The sequence below is a fragment of the Lampris incognitus genome, chromosome 9 (genome assembly GCF_029633865.1).
Source record: "Lampris incognitus isolate fLamInc1 chromosome 9, fLamInc1.hap2, whole genome shotgun sequence".
In the NCBI taxonomy this organism is placed as follows: domain Eukaryota; kingdom Metazoa; phylum Chordata; class Actinopteri; order Lampriformes; family Lampridae; genus Lampris; species Lampris incognitus.
The window spans coordinates 54,148,507-54,173,807 of NC_079219.1; the positions used below are offsets into that span (position 1 = coordinate 54,148,507).

The following is a 25,301-nucleotide window of genomic DNA, read 5'->3' on the forward strand; positions in this document are numbered from 1 at the left end:
CGGTCATTTCCGGTGAGCCAAAGCCATCGTGTCAAACAGTAAAAAAAAGAAAAAAAAGAAGAGTGAAATAAACATTTAATTCCGGATTTGGGCATTGTGAGTCAACAGACAATTTATTTCAATAAACCTTCACAACTGATATAAAAAAAAACAAAATATGAATCAAATATGAGACACGTTACTGCGGGTTCGCTATTTACATCCTGTCGGCGCCGGAAGGAGCCCGGGTTACTCTGAACAGTAGACAGGAGGCGTCGGGATCTGACGGGCTGCTGTCAGACTTCACGTCTCTACTGGTCGATATCAGACCTTCACACAGCAGGACTCTGCACAGACCCATGCAGCAATGTGTACAGTAGCGTCTCGTAAAAATGACTGTTAGCAACATCTCTGGGCGTCGAACGTTCACCGCCCATTGGACTTCTCAGGTCTCACCAAGTGCCACGTTTTGATAATAATTAAAAAAAAAAAAACAACAACAGATAGGCGAGGCACGACCTTGGCTTTTTTAGAAGGGCGCTACGTTGGCTGGGGACACGTGGTCTGTTTCCTCAACTACAATATATTAAGATAATATTTAATTCCTTCTTGATGGTTTCCTTACTTTCCGCCACATCTTTTCTTTTATAAGCAACCGAGCCGGGTGTAGCTCTTCTTCATTTGTCCAACAGACTAATCAGTCACTTACCTACATAAAGAATGGAAACATTAAGATCTAATAAAATAATGCCAGTGTAAACAATCTTCAGTATCACGTAACGTCCAAATATTGCACATACATTCATAAATATACACATCTGGTGTGTGTGTGTGTGTGTGTGTGTGTGTGTGTGTGTGTGTGTGTGTGTGTGTGTGTGTGTGTGAGAGAGAGACTTATGTTTTTATAACCAATACTTTTCAGAAGTCAAGGAGAAATAGGATAAATTAAATCAAAATGGGAATGTATATTCAACAGTGGAACACACATACGCACACACACACACACACACACACACATATACACACACACACACGCACACACACACACACACAAGAATCCCTACACATCAAATGCAGGCACACAAATGTATGTCCACACACACACACACACACACACACACACACACACACACACACACACACCCACACACACACACACAGGGTCTGTCTCTGCTCCGAATTTGTCCAGGCCCCCCTGGGAAACCACAGCCAGCCACAGTGTGAGCATTGTGTTCGGGACAGTGTCCGTTCTGGTTTGGTCCTCAGTTCTGGGGTTTCTTCAAAGTATTCCTCCAAAGTCTGAGTACACACATATGTCTGTGAGACACATGTGTGTGCGCCAACCCTGTTAAAGGGACAGTTCACCCCAAAATCAAAATTACTTGTTTTTCCTCGTCCCTGTGGTGCTATACATTTAGAGCTTTTTGGTGCGAGTTGCCAAGTTTTGGAGATATCGGCCGTAGAGACGTCTGCCTTCTCTCCAACACAATGGAAATGGAAGGCACTCGGCTTGTGTTGCTCAAAGCGCCAAAAAATTACATTTGAAAAACTCAACAGCAGTGTCTCTTTCCAGAAATCATGACCTGGTTACTAAAGATAATCCACAGACCTTGTTGTGAGCGATTTCATGGATGTGTAGTTCGGTCTAAGAAAATAGTTCCTACATGAAACTTCTAGCAACAAGGTCTTTTTGATTTTGGGTGAACTGTCCCTTTAAGTGTGTTTGTTGTTCCCCAATGTGCTGGATTAAGCGGACGGTGTCCTTTGGTCCCAGTCTGTATGGTACTGTGGGCTTTAGTCTGTCCTCTCAGTCAGTTTGGTTGACTGGACATGGGTGGAATGGGGGTGGGGTTGGTGGAGTTTGAGTCGGGGCAGGGGTTTAAAAGGGCTCCCGTGCTGTGACTGTGGGGGTCAACCTACAGCTCTCAGGTCTGATGTCAGTCACTCAGAAGATGCGAGTCCCACCCCATACCAGACTCCTCCGTTCAGGAGCTGCTGTAGACTGTTTCAGGCATCTGCTGATTGGCCAGAAGTCAGCTGTTCCCGGTCCGAGACGTCATCGTCTGCTGGTGGCCGGGCTCGATCGAAGAACCCACACTGAGAGAGAGGAACACATTAACATATATCATTCTCCTACATGGCATTATCATAGCCAATTATCGTTACGATGCAGAGATCAATTATACCAAAGTACCACAAAGCAGTCTGAGAGTAGGGAATGATTGTGTGTACATGTACGTGTGTGTTTGTGCGTCTGTATGTGTCATGCTGTGGATGAGCCAAATTGTGTGTAGAGGCATATAAATGTGTGTGTGATTGTTTCTATGTGAGACAGACTTTGTATGTGCATTTGTAGTTATCATGTAAGTCCGTCCGTCCGTGTTCATGCGAGTGGTGTGTGTTGAGTGCGTCGGTCTGTCCGTAAGTGTGTACCTTCCACATAACCAACGTTAACATGGCCAGCACCAGCAGTCCCAACAGTATGGCAAGGATGATGACCCAGAGAGGAACGGCGAATGCCACATCAGGAGTGCCCCACAGAATCAGGGTCCCCATCTACGATATGATAGGTCAGGAGACAGGTGTCGTTGATGGGTGCCAAGAATATCTCTACATCTCTCTGTCCAGCCTCCTACAGACTTTCAGCCTCCTACAGACAGTGCGATTTGGGCCGTCTCAGACCAAAGATGACTAAACATGGCGACATCGTTGGTCGTGGCTCCAAAACGGCGGTCCTACGTCGCACTGTGACACAGTTCCAAGACGGCCATTATTACGGTCTTGCGACCGAAGATAACCTGGGACAAAAGTCTGACCGTGTCAGATATTTAGGACGACCGTCTCACAATGTGACTGCTGCTACGACCTACGTCTACTTACCAACCAATAGAAATGCAGCACAAAATGACGCACTGATCAACGCCACGCAGAATCTTTGCTGGCGCTAAACACAAACAAACAGACTGTCGGCATCTGTGACCCGAATGTGATGGATTCAACAAAACCAGCAAAACGAGCTGCGGCGACTATTGAAAGGACTCGATTTCTGCTTGGCGTCATGTTGCTCTACCAGCGGCGTAGATTGAGTACGCTCGCTGATGCGGCACGCACGCTGATGACGCTTTTATGGACTTGCGTCATAGCCTGCGATTCAGTAGGTGTTATCGTACAGTCTATACACACACAACTTGATGTCATACCCAAGTTTACTAGCTCCATATCGCACAGTGTGGCTTGCAATAAACTTATAGGACTGCTAAAATTGCACAGTCTGACAGTCTGTAGGAGGCTTTAGATACACATTATGTCCCACCAAACACACACACACACACACACACACACACACACACACACACATTGCCCTTCTGTTGTTCCTTCAGTCTTACCGAGGTGTTGTGTTGAGGCAGGGTCGGGGGCTGGATACGGTACGGCATGGCCGTGACCAGGAAGGACACGGTAGAGTTCAGAAGGTAGGGGTCATTACGGCGCTATTGAGAAGACATGGAAAAAAATATGGGAGGGAAAAAAAAAAGATTGCATGATTTAGTGAGGGCTGATGTGGATTTGTGAGTTAGCTAAATGTAGTTTAGTCAGTTTATACCATGACCACAGAGAATAGTGTTCTCTGATTGGCTGGAGGGTGTGCACTAAGACCGTATAATAAACACCCAGTTTGGCTCAAGTTTAATCACTGTGCTACATTCGTATGCTGTAACCACAGCAACACGCTGAGTCAGAGGCAAGCGCAGTGAACATTCTAAAAGTTAGCTTAGGGGCTAACTTTCGCTTCGTAACCTTTCAATTCTGAGTCCAAAACGTCCGACAAAAATGAAGTGAATGCTTTTATTTTGATTCTTAGGTAAGTGACCTAAGTGGTACAGACAGAATAATCCCGATAAATACATCCATCCATCCATTATCCAAGCCGCTTATCCCAATCGGGGTCGCGGGGATGCTGGAGCCTATCCCAGCAGTCATTGGGCGGCAGACGGGGAGATACCCTGGACAGGCCGCCAGTCCATCACAGGGGCCACACAGACACACATTCACACCTAAGGACAGTTTAGCACTGCCGAGTCACCTGACCTACTTGTAAACTCCACACAGAGGACGCCCCAGGACGACACCCAAGGTTGGACAACCCCGGAGTTCAAACCCAGGACCTTCTTGCTGCGAGGCGACAGCGCTAACCGCTGCGCCACCGTGCCGTACTGTAAATACATCTCATCTCAAAATAAAGCAAACAAACAAATACGCAACAAAAAGTCCTCCGGAGCAGCAGAGATGCCCACCTGTAGGAAGGTGTGGGCCCAGAGTCTGGAGCGGACCTTGACCACAGCACTGTGACCGCGATCCAGACGGCCCACCACACACATGACCCTCAGACAGACGATATTACTGCAGTTCTAGAGACAGAGACACCGAGATCAGGGTAAGGTCTGCCAGCGAGGACAGAGGCATTATAAAATTGTAAAAATGCAAATTTTTCCTTACCAAGGTTTTGCTGCTGTAACTCTGTGCGGTTCCAACGGCTCTTTTGTGGCGGTGAGGAGCGCTGCTGTTCCTCAAGAAACCCAACAGCTCTGGGGTGTCCTGGAGAGCTGAGATCTGAGTGAAAGACAAGTAACACACACACAGACACACAAGACACACACACACACACACACAGATGAGGGTGAGAAAGAATCACAGAGACGTCAGCAGTCTGACAACTAAAATTTTCTGCACTTTTTCTACACCACACCTAACTATCCATCCATCCATCCATTATCCAAACTGCTTAGGATTGCAGGGATGCTGGAGCCTACCCCAGCAGTCAGGCAGGGAGACACCCTGGACAAGCCACCAGTCCATCACAGGGCCGACACCCACACACACATTCACACCTAGGGACAATTTAGTACGGCCGATTCACCTGACCTACATGTCTTTGGACTGTGGGAGGAAACCGGAGCACCCAGAGGAAACCCACACAGACACGGGGAGAACATGCAAACTCTACAAGGAGGACAACCCGGGACGATCCCCAAGGTTGGACTACCCCGGGGCTCGAACCCAGGACCTTCTTGCTGTGAGGCGACCGCGCTAACCACTGCGCCACCGTGCCGCCCCACCTGAACTACATAAATATAAAAACAGCCTGTATGAATTCAACCACAATAATCATTATTTGAATATGCATATAGATCAGAGGATATTAGAACATGCATGAGCTGTTGGCTATCGGCTGGACCAAATTTGCAGCAATTTAGAGCCCGTAGTAGTAGTTTTATTTGACAAAAAAGACAAGACAGCAGTTTTACAAAACCAAGGATAACACAAAAAAAATGAATAATTTATTTCCACTGCGGTCCTTGATGGAAAGCAGCGGCGAGCTAATGATAAAGCATCGAGAAACCTCAAGCACCTGTTTGTGAAAAAACTCCAAATACCTGCTGTTATTTACCTGGCAGGGTAAACACACTCTGTTGTGCCAATGTTCACAGTCCTTGGTGTTATTTTTAAAACGTTTGCCCTTGCGGCATGTGTCGGATTCTCACGTTAATGTGTTTGTGCATCAAGAAAAAGGGACGGTGCCTTTCGATGTGCCTGCTAATCTGACAGGAAGGATGAGGGCTGCAGCTGCGGCACTGTTGGCGCTGCTATGTGGACTGTGTGACGCGAGGGCCTCGGTGGGTGCTGGGGGCCCGACTACACTAACCCCATCACTCGGCGACCAGCAACTGTCAGGTCAACCGGACTGGCTCAGAGACATCCTGGAAAACGCCGTGAGAAGAATCGAACAGCTGGAGAAGGAAAACAGAGGTACTACGCATTGAGAGGAGGGGTGGAGGGAGGGGAAATAGCCGATAGTAATTTCATTTGAATTCTATAGCTTTTCATTCTGTCTGTCTATCTGTCATAATTAATGTCACTAATAATCAGTCTGTCCACTAAATGAATCCCGGATTCACCACGAATGTCTTTAGGAGAAAGTTGTTTGAGCTCTCCGACACTGATGTTGGAGGGAGGCGAAGCGGCCTTGTGAAGCTGACACACATGAAAGTGGGTTCATCATGAGGATTAAATTCGATGCTAGTTGATACAGAATTTAAAAAAAAGAAAGAAAAAACAGGTGTCCGGGTGGTGTGGCGGTCTATTCCGTTGCCTACCAACACGAGGATCGCCGGTTCGAATCCCCGTGTTACCTCCGGCTTGGTCGGGCGTCCCTACAGACACAATTGACCGCGTCTGCAGGCGGGAAGCCGGGAGAGGGTATGTGTCCTGGTCGCTGCACTAGCGCCTCCTCTGCTCGGTCGGGGCGCCTGTTCGGAGAGGGAGGGAGAACTACGGGGAATAGCGTGATACTCCCACGCGCTACGGCCCCCTGGGGAAACTCCTCACTGTCAGGTGAAAAGAAGCGGCTGGCGACTCCACATGCATCGGAGGAGGCATGTGGTAGTCTGCAGCCCTCCCCGGATCAGCAGATGGGGTGGAGCAGCGACCGGGACGGCTCGGAAGAGTGGGGTAACTGGCCAAGTGCAACTGGATAGAAAAAGGGGGGGAAAATCCCCCCTCCCCAAAAAAAGAAATGTGCATCCCAAGAAGAAAATCAAAAGTTATTAGAGAGAAGAGTGACCAAGGAGGAAACTGGAACTAAGCCCCTCCCACCAAATGACCTCCACATCGCTCTTCAGCTCCTGACGCTCAAGTACAATCAGGAAATGTCAAGGCGAGAATTGAGAAACTTGTATCGTACCGTATTTCCCGAACTATAAGTCGCTGTTTTTTTACTCGTCTGGCTGGTCCTGCCACTTGTATTCCCCAAAGTGACGTAAACAAAGTCATTTTGTGGGACGAATGCACTGTATATCAACTACGGCCACTAGATGGCACTGTTTAGTCTTGTGACTCAATTGAAAATACTGTACCATATAGTGATGCACGGGACGGGGGTTCGGGTAAACTCACTAGAAAACATCCCGGGTTCGGTCAGGGGGGGGGGGTCAAAAAGTGACAAAGCAGCGTTCTGAGTAAGTTATCAATAATTTACAGAAACATTGTGTCCACTAGGCTTGGCTGTGCATTACTAGTCCACCTCCTCTTCCTCCCTCCCTCTCTCTCTCAAACGCTCTCTCTCCCTCCTCCCTCTCTCTCAAATTCTCTCTCCCTCCCTCACCCCCTCGTCTTCCCTCTCTCTCTAACTCTCTCTCTCTCCCTCACCCCCTCTCTCAAACCCCCCCTCTCCCCCCCTCTCTTTCTCTCTCTCCCTCCCTCCCCCGTCTCTCTTCCTCCCCTTCTCTCTTTCTCTCCCTCACCCCCTCTCTCAAACTCCCCCCCTCTCTCCCTCCCTCCCCCCTGTCTCTCTTCCTCCCCTTCTCTCCCTCCCTCCCTCCCTCCCTCCCTCCCTCCCTCCCTCTCCCCTCTCTCTCTCTCTCTCTCTCTCTCTCTCTCTCTCTCTCTCTCTCTCTCTCTCTCTCTCTCTCTCTCTCTCTCTCTCTCTCTCTCTCTCTCTCTCTCTCTCTCTCTCTCTCTCTCTCTCTCTCTCTCTCAAACACACGCGCAAGCAAGCAGCTTTATCATCGATTTGCGATCGTGGTTCTGGTCCATGCATGTGAGTGTTGAAGCTTCCCCTACGAGTTTTTTTTTTGCCTAAGTGGTATCTGTAGCTTTTGTTTACACCGCCAAAACCCTTTTTTGGTCAGAAAGAAGAGGCAGAGGCATGTGTGTGTGTGTGTGTGCGCACGCGCGTGAGTGAGAGAGACAGAGTTCATGTCTTCAATGCAGGGTGACTTGTGTTGCTGCTATTCAACAATAAAGAACACAGTTTTGTGTGTTTTTGTTGTGTTTACTTGGCAGACTAGACACAGACTCTACCAGAGATACAACACACTATAATGCTGCAAAACAGCCCAAACACCAAACAGCGCCACTCTGCTCACTTTGCTGTATCCGGGGCTACATTTGGAGGTTCGGGTGGTGAATGAACGCGTATTTTAGCAGGTCGGGCGGTGCAGACTGGCTCTCAGGTTAAAAAAAACCCTGACCCGCACATCGCTACTGTACCAGAGAGACTCAATCGTGAATACTTTATGAAATATAGCTTCACTGTAAATGTACGACATCCAGTGATAAAGTAAAAGTGTGATGTGCTCTAATCCCTCACTCGACTCAAAACAAACCACATCCAAACTAATGCTTCTGTACTTTCCCCACAGCCCAGGGAACGACGCTGGCTGACCTCATGACCAGGAAGGATGCGGGTGAGACCCAAGTGTCTTAGATGAAAAATCAAAGTGCGGGTGCAAAATGACATTCTATACAAAAATACGGCAAGCAGGGAGTGCAGCAACCATATGAAAAGTGGCATGTGAATTTAAGTTGGGTGAAATAATGGAACGTGTTTCTGCAGCCCAAACAGACCAGATGAGTGACGTGGTGACCAGGCTGAGAACCAGCGAGAAGGAAATGCAGGAACTTCAGACTGAGAGAGCATGTAACGTGGGATGGGGGGTTCTCTGTGTGTGTGTGTGTGTGTGTGTGTGTGTGTGTGTGTGTGTGTGTGTGTGTGTGTGTGTGTGTGTGTGTGTGTGTGTGTGTGTGTGTGTGTGTGTGTGTGTGATGAGATTACTTGAGGGTGATAATGGGTAACTTCTCCCTGCAGATTTATATGCCAGAGTGAGGGCCTGTGAGAAGAATATTAAGAAATTGCAGGCAGAGAATGAAGGTAAGCAAAAAAGACATTTCAGAGTTTCAAAACTGCCGAAATATTTACAATCCTTCATGTACAGAATCCGTGTCTACAGTGAGCCTTGGAAATGGACTCTTCCTATTTCAATAAAACCATCCTAATATGTGAAACACATTTGAAGAGGTGACGCTAAAAACATGCTAAATGAATGCATATTCTATGTAACGCCACCTGGCAAAATGCATCTCCATTATCATCAGACCTCACGATGACATTAGATTTGACATCAGACGCGTTAGATGGATAATAATAGTTTGACAATATATTAATAGAATGTAACAGTGTGATAGCTGATAATAGACTAAATAAATGCAACTTTGAATGAATGTTCAAATATGGTTGCAGCTCAAGCGATTGAACTGAGCTCTCTGGAGAACAGACTGAATATCACGGAGACAGACGTACAGATCCTCCAAACAGAGAACACAGGTGAGAGAGAGCGACCGGGGGGTGGAGGGTAAATGGTGGCACTGGGGTGGTAAAGGGTGGATCTAAAAGAATGAGGGACTCTGGATAATTTCAGCCCAAAACACCGAGTTGGCAGACATGGCAGCCAGACTCGCAACCGCTGAGGAAAAGCTGAACGGCATACATGGAAACAACACAGGTAATGAGAATATAGATTTAACACGACAGATTAAAAACACATATTATAAATGTGATATTTGATAATGATGGAAACTACTCTACGGTCACAGAGCAAATAATCCAACTGACAGCCTTGGACAACAGATTGACTATCACAGAGACAGAGATGGATGTCCTCCAAAAACAGAACACAGGTAACAGAGATGGAAAGAGAGAGAGAGAGGGGGGGGGGTAAATGGTGAATCTAAACAAATGAAAGACTCTGGATAATTTCAGCCCAAGACATTGAGTTGGCAGCCATGGCAGCCAGACTCACAACCGCTGAGGAAGAGGTGAACGATCTACATGCAGAAAACACAGGTAACTAGAATTAAGATTTAACACGACAGATTAAAAACACATATTATAAATTTGATATTTGTTAATGATGGTAACTACTCTGTGGTCATAGAGCACATAACCCAACTGACATCCTTGGACAACAGATTGACTACCACAGAGACAGACGTACAGGTCCTTCAAACACAGAACACAGGTGAGAGAGAGAGAGAGAGAGAGAGAGAGAGAGAGAGAGAGAGAGAGAGAGAGAGAGAGAGAGAGAGAGAGAGAGAGAGAGAGAGAGAGAGAGAGAGAGAGAGAGAGGGTGGTAAATGGTGGATCTAAAAGAATGAAGGACTCTGGATAATTTCAGCCCAAGACAATGAGTTGGCAGCCATGGCAGCCAGACTCGCATCTGCTGAGGGAGAGGTGAACGACCTACAGGCAGAAAACACAGGTAACTACCATAAAGATTTAACACAACAGATTAAAAACACATATTATAAATGTGATATTTGTTAATGATGGTAACTAATCTATGGTCATAGAGCACATAACCCAACTGACATCCTTGGACAACAGACTGAAAACTGCTGAGACAGAGATGGATGTCCTCCAAATAAAGGACACAGGTAACAGAGATGGAGAGGGAGAGAGAGAGAGAGAGAGAGAGAGAGAGAGAGAGAGAGAGAGAGAGAGAGAGAGAGAGAGAGAGAGAGAGAGAGAGAGATGGTGGTTAATAGTGGATCTAAAAGAATGAAGGACTCTGGATAATTTCAGCCCAAGACACTGAGTTGGCAGCCATGGCAGCCAGACTCAGAACCGCTGAGGAAAAGGTGAACGGCCTACATGGAAACAACACAGGTAATGAGAATAAAGATTTAACACGACAGATTAAAAACACATATGGATGGATGGATATTTGTTAATGATGGTAACTACTCTTTGGCCATAGAGCAAATAACCCAACTGAAATCCTTGGACAACAGACTGAAAACTGCTGAGAACAAACTGCAAACTGCTGAGACAGAGATGGATATCCTCCAAAAACAGAACACAGGTAACAGAGATGGAGAGAGAGCGAGAGAGAAAGAGGGCGAGAGAGAGAGAGAGAGAGAGAGAGAGAGATAGATGGTGGTAAATGGTGGATCTAAAAGAATGAAGGACTCTGGATAATTTCAGCCCAAGACACTGAGTTGGCAGCCATGGCAGCCAGACTCAGAACCGCTGAGGGAGAGGTGAACGACCTACATACAGAAAACACAGGTAACTACCATAAAGATTTAACACAACAGATTAAAAACACATATTATAAATGTGATATTTGTTAATGATGTTAACCAATCTATGGTCATAGAGCATATAACCCAACTGACATCCTTGGACAAAAGACTGAGAACTGCTGAGACAGAGATGGATGTCCTCCAAATAAAGGACACAGGTAACAGAGTTTGAGAGAGAGAGAGAGAGAGAGAGACTACAGACCATACCTATACCCTCCACACCCTCATTAATAAACATGTCCACCAAAACAAGAACAAAATGTTCTCTTGCTTTGTAGATTTCAAAAAAACATTTGACTCAGTTTGGCATAATGGTCTGTCCCGAAATTCATCGAAAAAGACTTAGGGGTGGGAAATACATATATGACATAATTAAAACAATATATAAAAATAAGAGGTGTGAAAACTGCCAATATGGAAACAGATTTTTCCCCCAAAGTAGAGGGGTGAAACAGGGCTGCAGTCTCAGCCCCACCCTGTTTAACATTTATATCGATGAATTGGCAAAATCTCTAGAACAATCTGATATCCCTGGTCTCACCCTCTCTGACACAGAAATTAAATGTCTACTTTTTGCAGATGATCTAATATTATTAGCTCCATCTAAGGAGGCATTACAACAGCAACTGGATCATCTGCAAAACTTCTGTCAGACCTAGGCACTGACAGTTAATCTGAAAAAGACTAGAATTATGGTCTTCCAGAAACGACCCAGGTGTCAGGGAAACCCAAATAGGTTCTTACTAGGCTCCACTAACATAGAACACACATACACAGCTACAGATATTTGGGACTAATAATTACCTCTACAGAAAATTTCAATTTTGCCACTAATGATCTCAGAGACAAGGGAAGAAGGGCTTTTTATATTAGAAAAAAGTCTTCAAACATAGACATGCCTGTTAGAATATGGCTCAAAATATTCAAATCCATAATTGAAGCAATCTTACTATATAGTAGTGAAGTGTGAGGTCCTCTTGTGAATCAAGACTTTGAAAAATGGGACAAACACCCAATTGAAACCCTGCACACGGAGATTTGCAAGAGCATTATCGAGTACACAGGAACAAGCCCGATAACGGATGCCGAGCAGAACTAGGCCGAGCAGAACTAGGCCAAACGTCAATGATATTTGGCTCTAGACAGACAATACATGATGGCAGACTATCAGACCAGCGGGACTGATCAGAAATTGAGAAAGACATTAACTATGTACAGACTCAGTGATCACAGCTTGGCCATAGAGACTGGCCGACACAGGCAGACCTGCTGCCTAGAGAAGACAGGCTGTGTCAGCTCTGTCCAGAGAGACAGGTGGAGACAGAGTAACACTTCCTGCTACAATGTAGCACACATGAAGACTTAAGAACAAAGTTCTTTACAAAAATTAAATGCAAATTCCAAGATTTTGATACACTCTCTGACCAGACTAAAATGCAACATCTACTTGGGGAAAATAGCGCCAGCGCCACAGATGCAGCAAGACATGTCAGGTCATGTCACAGCTTAAGAGACCACCAGCGCAACACATGGCAGCTGTACTTGTCTCCTCACAACTCATTCTCTACCTTTTGATCTACTTCTCTTTCTTTATTGTTATTGTTGTTTTATTGTTTCTTTATTCATCGGTATAATGTTGTGTTAATGTTCATTATTACTGTTACTGCGTACTGTCCAAATTGCGCTTTGATGCTTCGGCAACATTGTGTTTAAAACCTTCATGCCAGTAAAGCCCTTTGAATCTGAATTTGAATTTGAGAGAGAGAGGGAGGGTGGTAAATGGTGGATCTAGAAGAATGAAGGACTCTGGATAATTTCAGCCCAAGACAATGAGTTGGCAGCCATGGCAGCCAGACTCAGAACCGCTGAGGGAGAGGTGAACGACCTACATACAGAAAACATAGGTAACTACCATAAAGATTTAACACAACAGATTAAAAACACATATTATAAATGTGATATTTGTTAATGATGGTAACTACTCTATGGTCATAGAGCACATAACCCAACTGACATCCTTGGACAACAGACTGAAAACTGCTGAGACAGAGATGGATGTCCTCCAAATAAAGGACACAGGTAACAGAGATGGAGAGGGAGAGAGAGAGAGAGAGAGAGAGAGAGAGAGAGAGAGAGAGAGAGAGAGAGAGAGAGAGAGAGATGGTGGTAAATGGTGGATCTAAAAGAATGAAGGACTCTGGATATTTCAGCCCAAGATACTGAGTTGGCAGCCATGGCAGCCAGACTCAGAACCGCTGAGGAAAAGGTGGACGGCCTACACGATAATTCAGGTAATGAGAATAAAGATTTAACACGACAGATTAAAAACACATTTTATAAATGTGATATTTGTTAATGATGGTAACTACTCTATGGTCATAGAGCAACTGACAGGCTTGGACAACAGACTGAAAACTACTGAGACAGAGATCGATGTCGTCCAAGCAAAGAACACAGGTAACCGAGTTGGAGAGAGAGAGAGAGAGAGAGAGAGAGAGAGAGAGAGAGGGATGAAGAGAGAGCGAGAGAGAGAGAGAAGAATGACTGATGGTTAGAAAAAGACAGGAGAGAGACAGAAAGAGAGGGAGATGGAAGAAAAATGGGATTAAAGGTATAAACTAACGACGGACCCTGATTAATTCCAGCTCAAGATACAGCGCTGAGCAACCTGGCCTCCAGATTCACATCCAACGAGGAAAACCTGAAGTACATCCAGTCAGACATTCTAGGTAACTACAGCGGTTTTCAGATTATCTGTGAAATGGACTCAGCAAAATCTATCAAATTCAGAAAGTAAAAAAAATAAAAGAAATCTTTTTTTAATCACTGTCGTCTCACAGCCCAGACAGCTTCGATACTCACCATGGACATCAGACTGACTAAGATTGAGGGTCAGGTGTTCGATTTGAACAACAACAAAACCGGTAAAGGAGGCAACGATGAATGCATTCCAATGGTGCATGCTATCAACCTGCTGTTTTAACCAGCTCCATCCCAAACACCTTTAATAACACACACACCAATAAACAATAACGATAAATACCATAATGCTCACACACACACACACACACACACACACACACACACACACACACACACACACACACACACACACACACAGACACCATAACCCCCATTTGCGGTGGGACAATTCTCAGTTTATCAACACACGACTCTTCTCTGCTTAGCGTCAATCTGTTTTCTCATCCGTCCATGTCTCCTCTTCTTTCCTCTGGCGGCAGCCATCTTTATCCGACTTGGTGACATTGAGCAAGAGGTGGACGAGCTTCGGCAAACCATCACCGGTAGATCCGTGTCACACACCTTTAGAATTGACCAGTGAAGTCGATGTCACATAAACGACATGTGTGAAAGCGGCCGGGGGAAATGAAAACTTCTGTTTTTCACACAGACAGACCCAAAGTGGCCTTCTCAGCTGGGCTGACCGATGGAGGCGACGTCGGACCCTTCAGTGGCGAAAACACGCTGGTTTATTCCAAAATCTTCACCAACTACGGCGACGCTTACGACGTTACCACAGGTATCACGCACTCGGCACACGGTTACGTTACTCTGTGTTAGCGATCTATAATCCAAATCCCTATTCTGAACCAGGGTTTACCTCCAGCCTGGGTGCACCTCAATCCTGAACCATCACCAGGGTTTGAATCCTGCCCTAACACTGCACTCACATAAACATATACATACATGCACTTGGCCTTTACGCTCTCTCTCCACACACACACACACACACACACACACACACACACACACACACACACACACACACACACACACACCACACACACACAATTTATAGGTAAAATCTTTTTTTGGTGGATTTTCCCCCCTTTTTTCTCCCTAATTGTACCTGTACAATTACCCCACTCTTCCAAGCTGTTCCAGTCGCTGCTCCACCCCCACTGCTGACCCGGGGAGGTCTGCAGACTACCACATGCCTCCTCCGATACATGTGGAGTCGCCAGCCACCTCTTTTCACCTGACAGTGAGGAGTTTTGCCAGGGGGATGTAGCACGTGGGAGGATCATGCTATTCCCCCTCCCCCCCGAACAGGCGACCCAATTGACCAGAGGAGGCGCTAGTGCAGCGACCAGGACACATACCCACATCCGGCCAATTGTGTCTGTAGGGAAGCCCGACCAAGTCGGAGGCAACAAGGGGGTTTGAACTGGCGACCCCCATGTTGGCTGGCAACGGAATAGTCCACTGTGTTACCCGGAAACCCCAAAATCTTGTCTTACTGACCTCATATGCACCGGCCCTCTACAGGCCATTGTCTAGAGGGGTGCAAAAATAGGTTGTCTTGCAAGGCCCATTTAAGGCCCATTTGGCACAAAATGGCGATTTGCAGACTCCAAAGGCCCATTTTGAGATCCACCTATGCTTATCCATGGTAGAAACTGAAAAATGCTCATATTTTGGTCCTATATGATCTGGCAATGGTTCCACTAGAGACAAAGCAAAAATAGGTTATTTTCAATCAAACAGTGATTTCTATTCCTGGCAAAGATAAAATTGAATGTACTCTGTTTAGAGCTTCTACTCCTCCATTTCAGTGATACTGAGATTAAATGCCTCCTCCGATACATGTGGAGTTGCAAGCCGCTTCTTTTCACCTCACAGTGAGGAGTTTCACCAGGGGGACGTAGCGCGTGGGGGGATCACGCTATTCCCCCCCGGTTCCCCCTCCCCTCCGAACAGGCGCCTGACCAACTAGAGGAGGCGCCAGTGCAGCGACCAGGACACATCCCCACATCCGGCTTCCCACCCGTAGACACGGCCAATTGTGTCTGTAGGGACACCCGACGCCAGAGGTAACATGGCGACTCGAACCGGCGATCCCCGTGTTGGGAGGAAATGGAATACATCGCTACACTGCCCGGAAGCCCCTAGCAATGCTAATATTTATAAGGAACTTGAGGTGCAGATGAGGGCGAGAGGATCGGACAAACCCTGGCACGTTCTTCTGAGCATCACATGCCCTCGTCGCCTTTGATTAAACACTTATCAGGTCTTGGAGATCCATTGCCACAGTTAATTGGAATGACCATCACGAGAGGAGAAAACCCAGCTTTAATTGCATAACATCACTCGATGGAAACACGGGCCATTTGCAATTGCGTTTTGTTGACTAAAAAAAAATTTTTTTTTTAAAAATCGCTTCTATTTTGCGCAAAACTGCAATGGAAACCCGCCTACTGAATCCTCTGCAGACTGTTTAGATTATTGATGCCCTTGATTCTTCTTCTTCTCTCTCTCTCTTCCCTCTCTCTCTCTCTCTCTCTTTCTCTCAGGCATCTTCACTGCCCCAGTGAAAGGAGTGTACTCATTCATATTCACTGCGATGGATAGACGCACCAACAACCAGATGGGAGTCTACTTGATCAAAAACGGCCAGCACGTCTTCACCCATGTCCAGACCAACTACTCTGGCAGTCATGAGTACATTTCGGGAGAAGTGCTCTTACAGCTGGAGATAGGGGACCAGGTGGAAATGCGCCTCCCTCAGGGCTCGGGGCTCTACGACGACCAGTCCAACCACAACATCTTCTCTGGCTTTCTACTCTTCCAGGCCTAACAGGATGTGATCCCCGCTCCATCTTCATACAGCTCATTCCACTAATCAGTGAGCTTTGCTGTGTTTAATTGAACGGAACGGTACAGCAGATGTGAGCTGCCAGTCACACCACTTTTGCTTGATTATCTATAAAATCAATAAAATTTTGGATTTTCATTTTGGTGGGTGGTACATTTTTTAATGTCAACAGCAGTTTTGGCAGTTTGATATTAATTTTGGAAGTCATCTTGACTTTCCTGGTACTATGTAAGGTCATTTCCCGACCACAGGAGCTGAGTTTGATCCCTCATGTGGCCGTATCTAACGATGTTTTCTCAAATGTGATACTTAACAAATGATGCCGTGTTTGTTAAATGGGGCTGTGATAACAAAGACTGTCCTATGAATGGAATGTGCCGGTCCACACCACTGTGTCTGTCTATCCAACACAAACATACGTACATACATAGATACATATACATACATACATACAACACTGTTAGAGGGGGGCAGCTAGTGTGATGGGTTTATTTTAATTCAGGTCAGCGTTTTAAAGTGTTTTTCTGTTGTGACATGTCTGTCTTATGTAGTAAATCCTCTGATCCAAGGCAATTTTCTCTTACGGGAGACAATTAAAGTAACCTTGACTGGCATCCGGGTACTGTAGCGGTCTATTCCATTGCCTACCGACACGGGGATCACCTTTTCAAATCCCTGTGTTACCTCCGGCTTGGCCGGGTGTCCCTACAGACACAATTGGCCGTGTCTGCGGGTGGGAAGCCGGATGTGGGTATGTGTCCTGGTTGCTACATTAGCGCCTCCTCTGGTCGGTCGGGGCGCCTGTTCGGGGGGGGGAACTGGGGGGAACAGCGTGATCCTCCCACGTGCTACATCCCCCTGGCAAAACTCCTCACTGTCAGGTGAAAAGAAGTGGTTGGCGACTCCACCATGTATCGGAAGAGGCATGTGGCAGTCTGCAGCCCTCCTCAGATCGGATCGGCAGAGGGGGTGGAGCAGCAACTGGGATGGCTCAGAAGAGGGGGGTAATTGGCTGAATACAATTGGGGCGAAAAAGGGGGGAAATTCCAAAAAAAAAAGTAACCTTGACTTGTCTTTGTGCAAGGAACAAAGCTCAAGGTGCAGATACACAGAATCCGGTGAGGACGCATCTGGATGCACCGGACCAGTGAATGCTCCAGCCGGTGAGCGGTGCTTGGCTTTGGTTTGTCCGTTTTCAACATGGCTGTCGGGTCACAAACTTTTTAACTTTCCAACAGTACACTAAAATAATGTTTCTGAAAACATCTGAGGCAAGAAATAGACAATGCAGCAACAGTTGAGTCATATTTGATCAACACTGCCGAGTTTGACAGTTTAATCCGAGTTTCACAAGCTGGGTGCATTGCACTAGACGGACTCATTTGCATTAAGTTTGGTCATTGCATTAAGGTCAAGTCATGTTTATGCAAATTCAGATATGACGAATAGTCCCTCAACTCGCCGTGCCGTATCGATCATGCACCGCTCGGTAGGATCTCCTATTCTCCATAGAAAATGAATAGGATCCGTCGATTTTACCTCTGTCAAGGGATCTGGTGTATATGCACCTTTATTCAATCCCTGTATGTTGCTTTTGATGGGAGTCTCATCACAACACCTCCAATATTCAGAGAAAAACAGAAGATCTGATCAAATTCCAGCTACACCCAAGCAGTATGGTGATGCACATGTTGGTCCAGAGGTATGTATTTCAATCATAGATTGTGTAAAAAAGATGGATGTAGTGCCTGTGACCTAATGGTGTCTGAGGGAGCACTTTGAAGACTTAAATTTGGCTTTATGCCCGCTGCCATCTTGTCAGTTGTTGGGAGCCAGAAGATCAAAATTTGGGCAATGGAGTGAACCATGGGTGGAGCTGGGGTGGGACGTGGGTGGCAGACAGGTTGACAGACCCATCAATCAAGGCAGACACACCCTAAGCATGCCACATTTTTAATGCTTAATATCTAATGATGCTTAATAAGGGACAACAATTTTCAAAATAACCACCCACACACTGTGTGACAGACTTGAAACTGGTGACAGAGACCCCTACTTCCTGTAGAAAATAATTACTGACTTTGAACTTGAAGGTAAAAGTTGGGAATTCTTTCATAGACTTAGACTGGACTTGAAGTTTTTTGGAGTCAGCCACCTAGTGGCCATGGTGGAACTTCAACTTAAGTCACTTCTGTACTGGCTTCAACTTCCAGCCCCAGTGGTTGACGCTTGGTTTCAATAAGAGTCTAAGGGCTCTTGTTTCCGGGTCACAGCACAGTCGAAGGTGCTGGCACTAGTTCATGGCGCAAGTCGATCTAAGGTGTGGCCAATACTTTTTTTGCTAATTTTGGGACATACTGTGCTGGTGGTAACCGGGTGCAATTGAGGCGCAGTTGTAGAAGGGTTGGATTAGAAGGAATAAATGATCAGCAGGAGTGAGGGGGCTGTCTTCAATTACGGCCAATCAGCTCCTCTCATTCCCTTTAAAAGCAGCACGCTCTGTCTTGGAGAACTGCCAGTTTCGTAATGGACGGCGGAAGTCCAGATCAGCGAAGTTAGAAAAGCTTTTCTCAGGAGGAAACTGGCGTCCTTGTTCAGGAGTTGCCGAGTCGCCAGGTGCGCATGCAACAGACATCAACACCAATTCGCATGTGATATGAGACAACACGCAAACATGATTATTTGACAGGCTACTGTTTAACATGTCTTCGTTCTCACCAGCATCTTTCTCTCTTTCCTGTACAGTCTATGACCACAGCAGGAGACCTTAAATAGTTGTGATCACGAATCAGTTAGCATTGGCAAGCAGTTCATTCTTTCAGGTTGAATGAAGTTAGTTGAAATATTGAAATCCCCCTCACCATGTTGTCTTTCCATATGTAATGACACACATTGTTTTGTTAGATGACGATGACACATGTGCAGATATTTTGTGTTTAAATAGTTTTAGCAGAGTAGTCATTAGTTAAATAGGCCAACATAACGTACAAACAAGGGGCGTGTGTGATTTTGGATGAGTCTATGCTTAGTGTATGGGGGCATCCGGGTAGCGTAGCGGTCTATTCCGTTGCCTACCAACGCGGGGATCCCAGTTCGAATCCCCGTGTTGCCTCTGGCTTGGTTGGGCATCCCTACAGACACAGCTGGGCGTGTCCGCGGGTGGGAAGCCGGATGTGGGTATGTGTCCTGGTCGCTGCACTAGTGCCTCCTGTGGTCGGTCGGGGCTCCTGTTTGACGAGGAGGGGGAACTGGGGAGAATACCGTGATCCTCCAACATGCCACATTCCTCTGGTGAAACACCTCACTATCAGGTGGGGCATGTGGTAGTCTGCAGCCCTCCCTAGATCGACAGAGGGGGTGGAGCAGTGACCGGGAAGGCTTGTGGGGTAATTGGCCATGTACAATTGGGGAGAAAAAAAGGGGGGGGGGGTCTATGCTTAGTGCACCTTCACTTAAAGCCCGGAAAGTACCACACAACGCCTGCGTCTGCAATAAGACGTGGTACCAGGTGGAGACGCAGGTGTAATATTTGGTTTTATCTGACACCAAAGTAGCCCTGCGCCACCAGATTCTGACTGACACGCCCTCTACTGCACCCACACAACTATTTTGGTGCAAGTGATGTTATGGCAAGCCCGGAAATTAGTAAACGTGCCCTGGCGAGAAAAAAACCACTTTGCGCCCAACGAAATTGTCACTACGTCTACTACTGCCGGCCTCGTGCCGCCCAGAAACTAGAGCTCTAAGTGTTTTTACTTGCATGTCTTTGCATATGTGTGTGTGTATGTGCAAGCGCACATGTACAGCATGCGTTACCTGTAGGCCGAGCGGGTTTAGGCTGGTGTTTGTCCGGCAGCTGATTGGTCCGTCGGTTTGAATCTCCATGGCGTACAGCAGGTTTTCATCACGGAAACGAGAGGGCCAGCCCACCTGGAGCTCCGCCTCCCGAATACTGCTGGGGCCAGAGTTATGGAGCTGAAAAGAGAGCGAGACAGACAGAGAAAGTTATTGTTATACATTAAGAACTCTGACATTGTGCTTATCAGCACGTCTCCTGTGGCTGAGACGGGAATTAGGTTATCGTAACTGTGGGATGATGACACTGGCCACCTGTGTGTCAGGCGAGACAATACTAATGCAGCCTGGAGCGCCGAGGGAATACGCTGAGAGGAGCGAAACCTCGAGCGTCACCTGATTCATAGTTCCAAGGCGAAACGGTATAAACGAATTACGGGTTTAAATGAACCATCAGCTCAGCAAATCCTCTTTGTTACCCTCATCTCATCAACCCATCAACCCATCTCCCCTCTCACCCCCCCCCACACACACATACAAAGATTCTTGTACTTCTATCTTTGTGAAAACCCCTCATTGACGACCTTCATTCCCCAGCCTTTAACCTTAATTATCAGAACTACATGTCTGACTCTTACCCCAACTTTAACCTACTTCTAATTTTAACCCTAAACCCAAGAACTAATAACCCTAAAATGGACCCTTAAAGAAGTGAGAACCGGGCAAAATGTCTTCACTTTGGTCCTCATAAAGATAGAAGTAGAAGAACACACACACACACACATACACACACATGCTCATTAAGGATGAAGCGAGTCATCTAAACAGGGCAAGATCCCTCCCTGTGCTGTGGGGCAGGAATTGTGCGAGAGCGAGACTCCAGCCTCTCTAACAAGAAGCAGCTGTCAGCTGGGAATCGTGCAGCAAAATGAAAATCATTATCAGCTGCAGGACAGGCCAAAACACCGCTGCACTCCAGCTCAATGGAGAAACTGTCCTCCCTATACAAAAGGAGTTCTCCCATGTGGCATGCACATTAACACACAACACATGAGCCCATACTGGCACACATTGGAGTATACGCGCAAATGCAATTGCACATACACATTCACACACTCACACACAAATATGGCTGCTGCTGCAAATTGTCGCCTGCCTGTCTGCCATCCTCTTTCCTTGTGTCTCTTTGGCTGACTCCTGCTTCTGTACCTCTGTTTGACCTCACCCTTACCCGCCTAAATTTCCTTTAATGTTGTGTCCAGCCTAAAGTCCAGTCTGAAGCCCTGCTCCTCCCCCTCCTCTTCCCGCCTGTTTTCCCGCTTTAACAGGCAGTAATTACCCCAAAGCAGGAGGGCTTTGATCAGCCAGCACCCGACCCTTTATAGGACTACTGGTTTTAGTGTGTGTGTGTGTGAGAACACGTGTGTGTGTGGTACACACCTACATATGTGCATCATCATGTGCTCCACCTCACAGAAGCCCTCCTTTAGCCGTAGACTGATTTTATAGCTTTTCTACACCTCTTTCTTTTCACTTTTCATCTATGACCGAAACACGTGCGTTCTGAACCAGCAAGAGCACTTAGGAGACCGCTCCATTCCTGTCGGTACTGTTATTTTCTCTTCGCCCACGCCGCCTCCCGTCACAATTACTAGTGGCCTGCAGCCCGGCATCTGTTTTTAGCGTTGCCGTGTGTGTTTACCTCATAGATGTGCGTTACTTGGGGTCCTACGTCATCCTCCTTCACTGGCTTCTCCTTGGGCTCCCAGCGGGGGAACGGCAACACCACCTGGGAAGGATGCGACACCCTGGACAGACAGGAAGATGCCTTGATGACATCGACGCACACTAACAAACAACACTTCTTCTTCTGGCTCGTTCCCTGTTTCTCAGGGGTGGCCACAGTGGATTTTACAGTTTCCATCGGTACCCTGTGAGGGCACAGCACCAATGGCGGATGTTGTTAACACAGGTCCCAACCGATCCGGTATGGTCTTGTCAATCCACACACTGATTTGGCACAATTTTTTTTTTTTTGGCTGCTTTCCCCTCTTTTTCACCCCAATTGTATCCGGCCAATTACCCTATTTTCCGAGCCGTCCCAGTCGCTGCTCCACCCCCTCTGCTGATCCGGGGAGGGCTGCAGACTACCACATGCCTCCTCCAATACATGTGGAGTCGCCAGCCGCTTCTTTTCACCTAACAGTGAGGAGTTTCACCAGGGGGGCGTAGCGCGTGGGAGGATCACGCTATTCTCCCCAGTTCCCCCTCCCCCCTGAATAGGCGTCCTGACCGACCAGAGGAGGCGCTAGTGCAGTGACCAGGACACATACCCACATCCGGCTTCCCACCCACAGACACGGCCAATTGTGTCTGGAGGGACGCCTGACTAAGCTGGAGGTAACACGGGGATTCGAACCGGCGAGCCCCGTGTTGGTAGGCAACGGAATAGACCTCTATGCTACCTGGACGCCCCCTGATTTGGCAAAATGTTACGTCGGATGCCCCTCCTGACACAGCTGCTATGGACGGGGGCACAGGTAAAGCGCTGGATGCCTTCCCAGTATTCATGGACTTGCGCCCACGCCTGTCGCCAGAAACAACAAACAACAGGCACACAACACATGTCAACTTAAAAGGTTTGAAAACGTCAAAAGCTGACGTGTGTGGTTTGTCAGGGTGCATCACTGTCAACTTAATAGATGTGACATGTCCAAGACGCAGATGGTTGTAGGGCCTTGCATCGAGGAACTGAAGTGTAATTTTACAAAAACTTCTCGTGTCCCGTCTGCCTTTCATCAACATCCCAGAGACTTGTGTCTTTTCTGTCCCTCTTCTGTGCCTCATCCCAGATCCAGCTGTTTGTGCATGCACATCTGACCAAACCACGCCACGCTAGCCAAGACGCTTGAAGTGTGTGGTTGTGTGTGCATCAGATACCGTCTGCACATCCGTGTTTGAGTCCAAAGGTCACGACTACCTCACGTGCACACAACTAGCTGCAGCCAGTAACGGGGTTTCCATCAAGCCAGTTTAGGTGAAATTTTACGTTTTGAATTGGAAAAGGCTAAATGAGACATCAAATTTTTAAAATAAAAATCCAAAATATCGCAAAATATTTTACACTCTCGCTTGTGGAGGCTTTTGCTTTTGTCAGTTCACGCACTAGAGGGGTGATGGAAATGCATTTGACAAATCAAAAATCGCATAATCAGCTGTTTCTTCAGCTTAACTGGTGCAATTTTTTTTTTGGGCCCTTTTCTCCCCAGTTGTACCTGGCCAATCACCCTGCTCTCTGAGCCATCCCGGTTGCTGCTCCACCCCCTCTGCCAATCCGGGGAGGGCTGCAGACTACCACATGCCTCCTCCAATACATGTGGAGTCGCCAGCTGCTTCTTTTCACCTGACAGTGAGGAGTTTCAGCGGGGGGACGTAGCACGTGGGAGGCTCACGCTATTCCCCCACAGTTCCCCCCTGAACAGGCACCCCGACTGACCAGAGGAGGCGCTACTCCAGTGGCCAGGACACATACCCACATCCGGCTTCCCACCCACAAACAGGGCCAATTGTGTTTGTAGGGATGCCCGACCAAGCCAGAGGTAACACGGGGATTCGAACCGGCGATCCCCAGTATTGGTAGGCAACGGAATAGACTGCTATGCTACCCGGATGCACAACTGGTTCCTCTTTGTTGTGGATGTTGAAGTATGGACATATGACTGACGTAGGACACGTCAAGCTACTTCTAGAATTTCCTCCGCTGAAACAGATCTGATGGAAACGCAACTATTTCACATTATAAATGGCATTCTTGAAGATTTCCACTCTCCATAAGATGACCATCTTTAGCTAGCTGACTATTTAGTTGATAGCTAGTTGAGGGGATTCAAACTGGCGATCCCCGTGTTGATAGGCAACAGAATAGACTGCCACGCTACCCGGACGCGGCTGCTTGAAGTTTCGTCGTGGAAGTCCCAATACTTTTTAAAAACGCAAATGCTTTCAGAAGCAAAGGCTTTCCTGAGTGAAGAGTGAGCTGAATCATTATTGTGTTACCACAGTCGGTGATAGATGGTAACAAAACAGATGTTTATGCGAAAAAATTCGAGATTTTTGCTTTAATTTTTGTGACTTTAAAAAAGTTTCTTTGAAAATTGAATGGCGACACATCTACTGTGAAACACACCCCCGAGCTGATGTATAACAAAATGAGGACGACAATATAAAAAGCTGATGCAGCAGAAACCCAATGAGCTGCTTCTTCATGAGACTGCAGAACAAACGACGGAGCAGCAACACAGCCTGTTTCTCCGAGTCAACACGCCATCTGTTCCTTATATCCCAGAGAAAGGAGGCTTCACTCACCCCCTTAAGTCGAGCTGAGCTCTGGCGGAGATGGGAAGACTCAAACTGACTTGGTTGCTGTGGGAGTTATCTTTGTTGGAGCTGGAGAGAGATACACAGTGTGAAATATTAGACGTTTACAACCAGACATAGGCCTGACATCCATCTATCCATCCATTATCCAAACCACTTATCCTGGTCTTAGGGTTGTGGGGATGCTGGAGCCTATCCCAGCAGTCATTGGGCAGCAGGTGGGGAGACACCCTGGACAGGCCGCCAGGCCATCACAGGGCCGACACACACATTCACACCTAGGGGCAATTTAGTACGGCTGATTCACCTGACCTACATGTCTTTGGACTGTGGGAGGAAACCGGACCACCCGGAGGAAACCCACGCAGACACAGGGAGAACATGCAAACTCCACACAGAGGATGACCCGGGACGACCCCCAAGGTTGGGCTACCCAAGGGCTCGAACCCAGGACCTTTTTGCTGTGAGACGACCGCACTAACCACTGTGCCACCGTGCCGCCCCTAGGCCATACATACCGTACCATATCTATAGGTTGCTTTCTCTCCAGGCATTTAGCCTACCCAGCCAAATTAAATGTAATTTTTCCAAAGGGAGTGCAAAATGGCCTCTA

General features: G+C 47.1%; 2 protein-coding genes across 3 annotated transcripts in view; one reads left to right on the plus strand and one right to left on the minus strand.

Moving 5' to 3' along the window:
• Nucleotides 1–1,794: 1,794 nt before the first annotated feature.
• Nucleotides 1,795–25,301, minus strand: part of itga8 (integrin, alpha 8) — a 103,491-nt gene continuing 79,984 nt past the window's right edge. The window contains 8 exon segments of the mRNA XM_056287023.1: nt 1,795–2,076; nt 2,413–2,535; nt 3,366–3,467; nt 4,272–4,385; nt 4,474–4,587; nt 20,333–20,491; nt 22,014–22,119; nt 24,677–24,757. Coding sequence (XP_056142998.1) covers nt 1,987–2,076; nt 2,413–2,535; nt 3,366–3,467; nt 4,272–4,385; nt 4,474–4,587; nt 20,333–20,491; nt 22,014–22,119; nt 24,677–24,757 — 889 coding nt within the window. The 3' untranslated portion in view covers nt 1,795–1,986.
• On the plus strand, nt 5,547–17,083 carry LOC130117494 (myosin heavy chain, skeletal muscle-like). Of its 2 annotated transcripts, XM_056285584.1 has the most exons (24): nt 5,547–5,784; nt 8,178–8,222; nt 8,372–8,455; nt 8,624–8,686; nt 9,056–9,139; nt 9,234–9,317; nt 9,409–9,492; nt 9,575–9,658; nt 9,750–9,833; nt 9,990–10,073; nt 10,165–10,248; nt 10,397–10,480; nt 10,572–10,676; nt 10,799–10,882; nt 10,974–11,057; nt 12,720–12,803; nt 12,895–12,978; nt 13,110–13,190; nt 13,282–13,356; nt 13,545–13,628; nt 13,740–13,823; nt 14,142–14,204; nt 14,312–14,440; nt 16,215–17,083. In XM_056285584.1, the coding sequence occupies exons 1-24, from the start codon at nt 5,589–5,591 to the stop codon at nt 16,496–16,498; spliced, it is 2,301 nt and encodes a 766-aa protein (XP_056141559.1). In that variant the 5' UTR covers nt 5,547–5,588; the 3' UTR covers nt 16,499–17,083. The 2 variants fall into 2 exon arrangements, with proteins under 2 accessions (XP_056141559.1, XP_056141560.1); XM_056285585.1 differs by lacking the exons at nt 10,799–10,882; nt 10,974–11,057.

Coding starts and splice junctions, on each gene's coding strand:
- LOC130117494 (XM_056285584.1), top strand. CDS start 5,589: ATGAGGGCTGCAGCTGCGGCACTGTTGGCGCTGCTATGTGGACTGTGT. Junction 9,493..9,574: donor CCTCCAAAAACAGAACACAG/GTAACAGAGATG, acceptor GGATAATTTCAG/CCCAAGACATTGAGTTGGCA. Junction 12,979..13,109: donor CCTCCAAATAAAGGACACAG/GTAACAGAGATG, acceptor TGGATATTTCAG/CCCAAGATACTGAGTTGGCA.